Source organism: Botrytis porri (genome assembly GCF_014898465.1).
Source record: "Botrytis porri strain MUCL 3234 chromosome Unknown BPOR_001, whole genome shotgun sequence".
Taxonomy (NCBI): domain Eukaryota; kingdom Fungi; phylum Ascomycota; class Leotiomycetes; order Helotiales; family Sclerotiniaceae; genus Botrytis; species Botrytis porri.
In genome coordinates, this window is record NW_024066075.1 from 600,540 (window position 1) to 610,525 (window position 9,986).

General features: G+C 41.8%; 2 protein-coding genes across 2 annotated transcripts; one reads left to right on the top strand and one right to left on the bottom strand.

Annotated features, from left to right (window-relative positions):
• Positions 1-252: 252 nt before the first annotated feature.
• Positions 253-2,352, bottom strand: EAF01_000182 (uncharacterized protein; the record flags this gene model as incomplete). The annotated part of the gene is made up of 2 exons (XM_038908432.1): positions 253-2,093; positions 2,172-2,352. The coding sequence occupies 2 exons, from the start codon at positions 2,350-2,352 to the stop codon at positions 253-255; spliced, it is 2,022 nt and encodes a 673-aa protein (XP_038775338.1).
• A 4,123-nt stretch (positions 2,353-6,475) lies between these two features.
• EAF01_000183 (uncharacterized protein) lies at positions 6,476-7,771 on the top strand (the record flags this gene model as incomplete). Its single annotated transcript, XM_038908433.1, has 1 exon — positions 6,476-7,771. One exon carries the CDS (start codon positions 6,476-6,478, stop codon positions 7,769-7,771), a length of 1,296 nt encoding a protein of 431 aa, XP_038775339.1.
• Positions 7,772-9,986: the final 2,215 nt, after the last annotated feature.

A 9,986-nucleotide genomic window follows, 5' to 3' on the forward strand; every position in this document is an offset into this window, starting at 1 on the left:
GCCCATTTCTCAACCTCTACTCCAACCGCTTCTCCCATGCCAAAATGCTAAATATCCAAAAATCAAACATAGAAAAAATGCCCCAATCCTTCAAGTATTTTAATTGATCCCCATTCCATTCGTAAAAATTGGATGCTATGGTCATACCATACTTCTGTAATGTGATGCCAAAAAAAAACAAAGGAAATATATCATAAATTAATATCTTGTCATGTATATATATATATTTCGATCCTTCTTTTAACAAATCATTTAGAAAAGATGGATGGAACCCCAGCTTTGCTCACAGCCAAATCCACCTGGTTGTTTCCAGAGGTCGTTAGTGTAGGAGAAGATGGCGGCACGTCCACCACACGACTCGATGATACTGGCAACGGCAGTCTTTTGCTCATCTGCACCAGGGCAAGCTTTTCCGTTACAGGTACCAGCGGAAGGCCATCCGGTCTCGAGGTTAATGGCAGTAAGACCAGGGCAGATAGCATCGGCAAGCTGAAGTTGGGAGAGAGCGAATTTACCAGCATCTTCGGCAGTGACTTCAGCGTTGAAGAATGGGTGAAGGTTAGCACCAGTGATGTCGACGGCGGCACAGAGGACACTGGTATTTTCTTGCCAGATATTGAGAGGCTCAGTGGTGGTGATTTGACCAGTGTATCCAGCACTTGCGAAGGATGATCGGGAGGAGCTAATGAATGCGGCGAGTTCAGAGGCGGTAGTGTGTCCACCAAAGACGGCTTCGTTACCGACAACAATAAGCTCAACGAGAGACCATTGTCCCCATGCAATGAGATCAGTGACTTGATCGGCTGCTCCGGAACATCCAGTCTCGCTAATGAAGATACCGACGATCAATTTGAGACCAGCAAGCTTAGCAGCGTTACCGACGTTCTCGAGTCCGGAGCAATCGGTACTGTAGATACGGATGGCTGTGAATCCCTTGGCGGCAATGAGTGCTACATCAACGGAAACCTCTGCAGCAGTCTTGCAAGATCCAGAATCTTGGTATGGGGAATAAGTCATAGCCCATTGCTTGCCAGAGCTTCCTACACTGCCTCCGTTTCCGGAAGAGGAGGAGGAAGTGGAGGAGGCAGATGGAGATGCAACGGATGATGCAACAGAAGATGAAACTACGGAAGAGGATGGGACAACGGAAGAGGATGGAACAACGGATACAGCGCTCGAGGATGGAGCAACATAAACAGAGCTTGAAGAGGGAGCAACGTAAACTGAGCTAGAGCTTGGTTTTACGACTGATACTACGACAGAAGTCGTAACTGGGGCTGGAGCAGAAGTAGCCTGGGCAGGTGTACCAGCTGGTAAAGTGGCATCAACGATTGTGGAGTATGATGAAGAGTAAGGGCAGAAAACAACCACATTAGTTTCGGTGATGGTGGTGACAACTTCAGGTTGTGTGTAGGTTCCTGGAGCGTAGGAAGCAGGAGTTGGGTAAACCCAAACGGCGGGTTTAGTAACGGTAGTGGTTAATGGGTTGATGGTGTATGTTCCTGCGGATGGGCATACATAGGTGGTTGTCAAGATGGTGCTTGTAACAACACCTTCTGAAGTTGAAACAGCAGCGTATGGGCATACAACTGTTGTGGCAGTGGTTACGACAGTGGTAACACCTCCAACGGTGTAAGTACCTGCAGATGGAAGACCAGTTGATGTGGCACCACAGACAGTGGTGGACTCAGTCAAAGTCACAGTGGTGGCTGGGATGGTGTAGACACCTGGAGTGGGGCACGTGGTTGCCAAAGGAGTGGGGACAACGGCTGGGGCAGTTGAAGCTGGGGCAGTAGGAGCAGTTGATACTCCCTTGGAAGTGGCTGGAGCGGATGAACCTGGGGCAGAAGCTGCTGGAGCAGATGGTGCTGGAGCAGATGGTGCTGGAGCAGATGGTGCTGGAGCAGATGGTGCTGGAGCAGATGGTGCTGGAGCAGATGGTGCTGGAGCAGATGGTGCTGGAGCAGATGGTGCTGGAGCAGATGGTGCTGGGACAGATGAAAAGCCTTCAGCAGTGGTTGCTGAAGATGGTGCTGGTGATACGACTGAACTAGAAGCAACGGAAGCAGCAGTTGGAGCTGGTGGGAAGTATACTAAGATTTAATGTCAGTCAATGTTCAAAAATGATATACTCCATGAATATGAGTATATATGTATAACATATCACATACAATGAGGTTCACCGGTGACGGTAGACCAAACAGTTGTACAACCACATGACTCTGACGATGATGCTCCGGTAGCTAACAATCCTCTCTCATGGAAATCTTGATGACCATGTCTCCTTCCAAGGTCTCTAGCATTAACACCACCTGCAATTGCAGCCGCGACTGCGAGAACTCCGGCCTTCATCTTGTATATGGTAGATTATATTGTATATTAAGAATCGAATTTTGATTGGATGATATCCCCCCACACGATCGATTATTCGTCAGATTGCTCGTAAAGAATGCCCGCTGAAAGAGTGAAGCGGTAGAGATATTTGTTCGGCGATGAAGAGAACGTGAAGATTGACAAAATGAAGGTATTCACAACAACAACGTCGATGAGAGGAGTGAGGAATGAAAGAGAAGAGGGAGGATAGATGAGATAAATAAAAACGTGGAGAGATAATCAGACGGCAAGCTAAACCCAAAGGCCACCAGGACTAGATAAGTTCCAAGACTTCTGAACATGGGTGAGATCCCCCGAAGTTGGGATGGAAAGTGATTGATGGTCAGACTAAGCTCTTTGGGTGTTTCTCCCAAATCACCAACAAGCGATGAATGTTTAAATTTTGTGTACCAGGAGACAACGCAGTAGAAGCCAAGATATTTTGATTGGATGAAGGGAAATCAATACGAAAGAAATCAGCACATAGGAAGAGTATCATACATGACCTCTCATTCAATCTTACTTACTCGTTCTCAATTGTTTCCATCTTCCAGTGTCACCATCATACATACCTACCTACTCAGTACACTCTTCCTGTAACTCTCTCCCACTTTCAGCAAACCGATATCCTCTCTTCTCTTCATTGTATGCCATCCCCAAAGTGGTCATTGCATTGACCAATTTGAACCATTCCAGGACCCGTCATCCATTCATCTATTCAATCATCCCTTCATGCAATTTCCCACAGTCGTATTTTCCCCATTCAGATCTCTCATTTTTTGTGGACAGTAGGACGAATAGGACGAATAGGACGAACAGGCCAAATAGACCAAATAGACCAAATAGATGATGGGTGGAGTGTGGATGTGCGTCAAGGATTTTTTCGATTTTTCAATTCTTTTTCACAGCAAAGAATATTTTAACATACGGGGAGTGGATGATAGGGGAAATGTTGGAAAGCGATCAAAATTACAAGTTTCATTACTTGGAAGTGAAAAGAGATGCTAAGCCACACCCAATTAAGGTTTAGCCTCATTTGGATGGATGATGACGGATAACAACCTTATAAGTTATTATTATGCACGAAAATTATTCAGATGGGGGATCGAGTGGAACGAATGATGGGAGGGAGGATATTGTAATTTGTGAGGATAACGTTATTTAGTTATTATTATTTGAAAAGTATAATATCATCTCTACTGTCTAAGGTATAATACGCATCTATTGAGAAGTATAATATCTCATAGTGGCCGATTGGGTGAAATGTTTATGATAGACTTCAGGTTATGACTTGGATTAGCTAAGCTCAGATGGATTCCCGGTAACAACTTCCCCAGATTATGAATCAATTCATACCAACAGAGTAGGTACGTACCTAGGTAGGTAGCTATTGGCTTTTCTCCGTCTGTCTCTCTTGCTGCTGTCATTCTCATTATCGTCTAAACTTATTTTATATACACTCTGGGTATACTCAGGTACCGGTACCGACACACTTCAAAGTTCATACCTTCCTACCTACCTTTCTCCCTACCGGTGTCTGCCTAGTAGGGTACCTATACATCATTCGTATCATAATTTCATCTCATCTCATCTCATCTCTCTTCTCTCTCTTTCACCCCTTTCGTGTTCTATCGTATCACTTCGGCAACATACGCAGGTACAATCCAAACCATGCAGTCTTTCCGTTGTCTTTCCGTTCCCTCCAAGCACAAGGAAACAGGGGTCCTTACCCTCCTTTACCACTCTGTACCTTTTCTTAGTCCCATTCACAAACTCACAATTTACTCACAAACCACCACTCACATCATTCATATCCACAAAACCCACAATCCTGTAATTCTGTACATACTACAGACTGACCGCCGTCCCTTCATCGGTTCCGTTCCTGACTAAACGTTTGTAAGGAGCAGGCTAGTAAGAACCTCCAATCACTCAATCTATCTATCTATCTATCAAGCTTGGCACGAAGCTCAACCCTAGCAACAAGCATAATAGAAAGATCATCTCATTTCCTTTGATTAATTTTTACTCGAATGGGACACAATAGAAGATCCGACAGAAGATCATGACCATCGCATGCCATGAGAACTTCGAGGGAGAAATATTAGAAATTCCGAACTCAATCCCGTCACCCGTGTTCAAAGATAGAGGAACTAGGTAGGAAGAGCACGGTACCAAACTTGCTCTGACAAACTTTCCAATCCATATACACACATGTCTTGCACGCCCACTTTCTTTTTTCAAATAGTTGCCAAAATTGAAAGGAATCTAAAAGACCGCCATGGATGAGTTGAGTTGCCTATCTGCCCTGTGCTTGTACAATACTCCGACGTCGTCCGTACTGGTAATTATCGGCATACGATTCAGCTTCATCGTAGAGATCATCTTGGAGAGCTACCGGATTCAACGGCGAAACAACCTGATAAGGGAAAGCCACGACCTCGGTAGACTTGGCATTCGTGTTTTTCCAAATTAAAGAGAAACATTTCCATCTGACTGAACTTTAACTGGCCTTGGAGGATAACCATAAAAATAGAAATAGAAATAGATTGCTCCAACGTATATAAAGTTGTATGTACTGTAGAAGTTTCCAAAGGTAATCGATCAATCATTGATTCGTATGGAAATCGGCTTCAATTTGACTCATCATCGTGAAAGAAAAGCGAGTATTGAATGAGGAGTGAGTTGAGGAAGGAGAAGAAAGGAAGAAGCAGAGAGAGAAACATTCAACAAATGCTGTGAGATACTGTCACTACAGTCATCCCGGTATCCATACGATGTACATCGATAGGTACAGTACTCACAATCCGCACAGGCTTTTGAATACCTACAACCAGCACACTCTTGCGAGATCTGTCAAGAGAAAGCTTCATAAAGAAACATCCTTCACAGACCCCGAATGAAGCCACATTTCTCTGATATTGTGATGATGATGATGATGATGTAGTAGTAGTGCGTTACTATAGATATTAATCATCGGTATAATGTTTGTTCTTTCAGTTACTTTGGTTACTTCAATTACTCCTCTTCTCCAATTCCTCCAATGATCCCTTCATCAGCGAAAAGGAAGCAATATAATTATCTCGTGACTCTCATTTGTCTTTGTCTTTTAACTTCCACAAGTCTAGACCGCCAGTCCTCCAGTCCTCTAGTCCTCTAGTCCTCCAAGTCCACCAGTCCATTCTACATAGGCTTACCTAAGTTTCACTTCCTAAACCCCTTTAACCAATCAAAAACTGTCAAAACTCAAACCAGCGCGTCAATTTCCCTTTCTGCTCTTCTTCTCCAATCAACTTACTCAAGTCATTATTTACCAGTCATTCGCGTCAAAACTTCAACATCAAATCTTTCTTCTCAGCGCTTGATGACTTGTCCATCTCCAATCACTTCACGATGAAGACCCCCATACCATCTGATTGGCTATTGACTCATTTTCTGAAATTTCTCCAAACTCTAACTTCAACACCAATGAACTATTTTCATCATCTCGAACCGCTGCTGTGAGAGCCAGTACTCCCATGTGTAGCTTGTGATGGATATCATTGCTAAATATCCTATTCGAAGGTACACGGTCGACGCATGAATGACCATCTAGACATGGATATGGGTCATCATTGAAGAATGTATGAGTGATGGATGACCTTTGATTCCTCTAAAACCATGTGTTTCTGAAGTAGAAGTCTCTTACAGAAACGCTATATGACGAAAGTCAAGTCAAACGCTTGATCGGGTAGTGAACAAAGGAAGTTTAGTTTGTTTCTCTTCATACTCAAAAACTTCCGCTCCATTTTTTTCCTTTCTGGAATCTCTTGACTTTCATTGTTCATTCTTTCACGCGGGAAAAAAATCTTTCGATTCTAATTTTATCTTTCTTTGCTACTCTTTTATATTCACAATTTCTCCCCGAATTCTTCTCGTGATATACTTTTTCCGGACTTTGCATATTCTACAATAATACTTTTTGTATCATTTATTCCTACTTCTAACACTCATTCATACTATTGATATCTTTTGACTTTGCCAGCCATCTTAACACAAAGTTCACTGATTCAAGGTCTACGCACGATTTGATACATTTTCGGAAAGAAAAGTGGCCTTACAAATGGTCGCAGCTATGAGGCAAAGTCGAATCAGCAAACACTCGCTATTGATGTTCGTTTGTCTTCTAAGCTCAAATTTCGCGCAAGCAAACACTATCTTCGAGCGGGCAACATGTCCTCAAGCGAGCTATGTACAATGTGCAAATACTGGGCTACCATCAGACTTTTGTTGCCCTTCCACTTCGACTTGTATAGCTTTAGCACAAAACACCACCTTATTATGTTGTCCTAGTGGAAGTGATTGTAGCACTATACAACCTATTACTTGCGATATCACTCAACAAAATATCACTTCACATCCTGAAAATACACTCAAAACTACAGCTCTGACAGCAACTTTGGAAAAATGTGGAAGTAATTGCTGTCCATTTGGTTACACTTGCGTGAATGGCAACTGTCAGATGAACGCCGATCAAGCGGATTCCGTTCCAGGTCAACAACAGAGTTCTGCGGTGAGCAGCGGAACATCATCTGTAACCACGAGCTCAGGTACACAAGTAACCGCTACTTCTGGCAGTCCTTCGTTCACTAACCCATCGTCTACTTCAACCCCATCTTCAACCGGCACACCTATAACTATCATCCCAGAAACATGCGACAAATTCCCCGTTGTTGCAATCCTCATCGGGTTATTTCCAGGTATGGCTATAGGAGCTATTCTTACCCTTCTCACCACATGCTGTCTCGGTCGGCGTAAACATTCCCAACGCAAAAGCGGTTCCTCCTTTGGAAACATCTCCGACCCTGTCCCCACCAGCGACGTTCGTACCGATTTCCTTCGCAAAATGCCTCAAACTCCTTCAACATCTGCAGATGGTACTCCTCGAAGAAATAAAACCATAACACGAGTTCAGTCCTTATTTCGAAAATCCACCGCCACAGGAATGTCCAATAGTCCCAACATAGCTTATCAAAATAGTCCACCTCCAGCATTACCAATTCCACTCAATATTCAAAGAAAAAAACAAGGAAGTGCACCTGATCGACCTATTACTCCTCCTCTACAACGCGAACCGAGTTTTGAAGATATAAATATATTTACAGATGCCGATACAGCGAGTTCTTTTCGACAAGTAAGAGAACAACAAAATCAAAACCAATCACAAAATGTAAATCATCTCGGTTTACCACCAACATTTGGAGTAGAAGGACAAAGAGGAGGAAGTCACAACACTACATTCACGGATATGATGGAGAGGAGTGGATTAGCTGGATTACAGAAGGGTCAACGTACGTATCAACTTCTCGAAGATAATCTGATGAAACAAGAGGGATGGAAAGATAAGGAGGATAGATGATCTGTTTTTTTATTCTGTTGTCTTTTTGAATGCTTTTTGAATTAAGATTTGATTTTCGATTTTTGAGATACGAAGTTGCTAATTGTTTTTGTTTTTTCGGGCGAAAAGCGTATGTTTATCGAGGAAGTGTAACGGCATATACACCCAGTCCACCGCAGAGAGATAGAATGGGGTAGGAAAGGGTAGGGAGGTTCAAGTGAAGATTGGTTTTTTGGTGTTATGGGCAGGAAGTATGGAAGTATAGATGATAATCAGTGACTCGGAGAAATTTTACGAAAAGTTTTCAATACAAATCCGCAAGTTCGGATAGGATGGGATAGGAGTTATGAGGGTGATTGGATTGGGGATTATTGTGCTACTTTACACTGCATCGTACATTATATTGTATTATCTCATGGTCTAATATCGAATATTGAGTTTAGAAAGTTGTCTTGTATATAGATTGTACATGAAAATGTTCCTCGCTTTCTCTCTTTTATGTTCTGTTGTGGTGTCTAGTTACTTGAATACATCATCACATACAGATCCCCGAATTCCTATATTTCTAATTCTTCATACTACATACAGTATAGTTGACATAACTACCCATTTACCTACTTATTGCTCACCTATTCGTCCACTCATCATCTTCTCCTCCTTCTATCATAACTATCTAGGTAGTAATGAAACAACTTATAGATATCTTGCTCATTCTTATAAATACCTAAACATACATATTCCCTTTACAAATAAAATGTAGAATCTGTACACTTCATCGAATCTTTTTCTTGAAAGTTGGAGGTTGATAGTTATATTTCATTCTCTCAACTCTATGTAACATTTATACCTAGATCTATATATACACACAGACTCATTCAACCCTTTATTTTCTTCCCTCTATATTCTCTAAACTTGAAGTCAAATTCAAGGTAGGTCAGATCTAAACTCAAATCTAGATTGAATCTTTTATCATATAATTAACTCATTTACTTACTTACTTGTAGTCAACTCATTTACTTACTCACTTGTAGTCAACTAATCAACTAGTCAATTTTCTAATATAATAATTTCCTTAAGATTCTCTCAAGCTTTTATTAAAGTAATTTTCTCTTTTCTTTAGAAATGAGTTGACTTGCTATTTGTTATATTGTATTTACCTGTCTACCTAGTATATAATAAATACTCAAAAACAGAACCGATCTAGAAAAATATCATCCCCTAAAATCTACAATCCAAAATCCCATTTCTCATCTCACACTCAAATTATATTACTATAGCACACAAAATACCCCATCTCATTTTAACATCTCGATAGTATTTCCTTCCTTCCCACTTATCTTATTCTCCCATTATATTTTCTTGATCAAATATTATATTTATATCTTATCCCATTTTATCCCATCTCATTCTCTTCTATTCAATATCATAGAACTTTTTATCTCGCTCCGCTTTGGGATTAACGCTATTGCTACTACTACGTATACGAATTTGAATACGATTGTGATTGCGATTGCCGTTCCATTAGCTCTTGCTCTCTCCCTCCTCTAGTTTTTCTCATCAGTGTTCATCCTTCATCCCATCTACATCCACCTCTCGACTCGCAAAATCGAGGAAACATACTCCTTCTTCTTCTTTGATACAGACTAGAAGAAGAAAATAAACATTAATAATTCTAATCTTCAATCTTCAATCTTCATCCCCCCTCCCCTATCCCCTTTCCTCTCTCACCCTTCTCCTTCCCCTCAAACTCCAATCCCAATTCCCAGCTCTATATCTACTATCCAAAAAAATCCGCCCACAATCAAACTCTCTCAATATTATCTATTCATTATCTATCAACAATACATCCACATCCACATCCACATCCATACTTTCACTAACTACCATCTGCTCTGCTCTACTCCTTATCCAATCCAACAATCGCGATCGATAAATACGGAACAAACCACTTGAGGATTTTCCCCCCTCCAATCTCATCCCATCCTATCTAACCTCTCATTCTATCTGACCTTCCATCCATCTCATCCCATCCCACAACAAATACATACATACACACCAGTATACATCGACACCTACCTACATACGTACTACTCTACACAAACCCTCACCTAGCCTTCTACCTGCCCTCCTACCTGCCCTCCTACCCACCCACCTACCTACCCAACTCATTGCCAAGCCCAAGCCCAATACTGGCATCCACTCACTCGTCTACTCACTCGCTTATTCACACTACTAT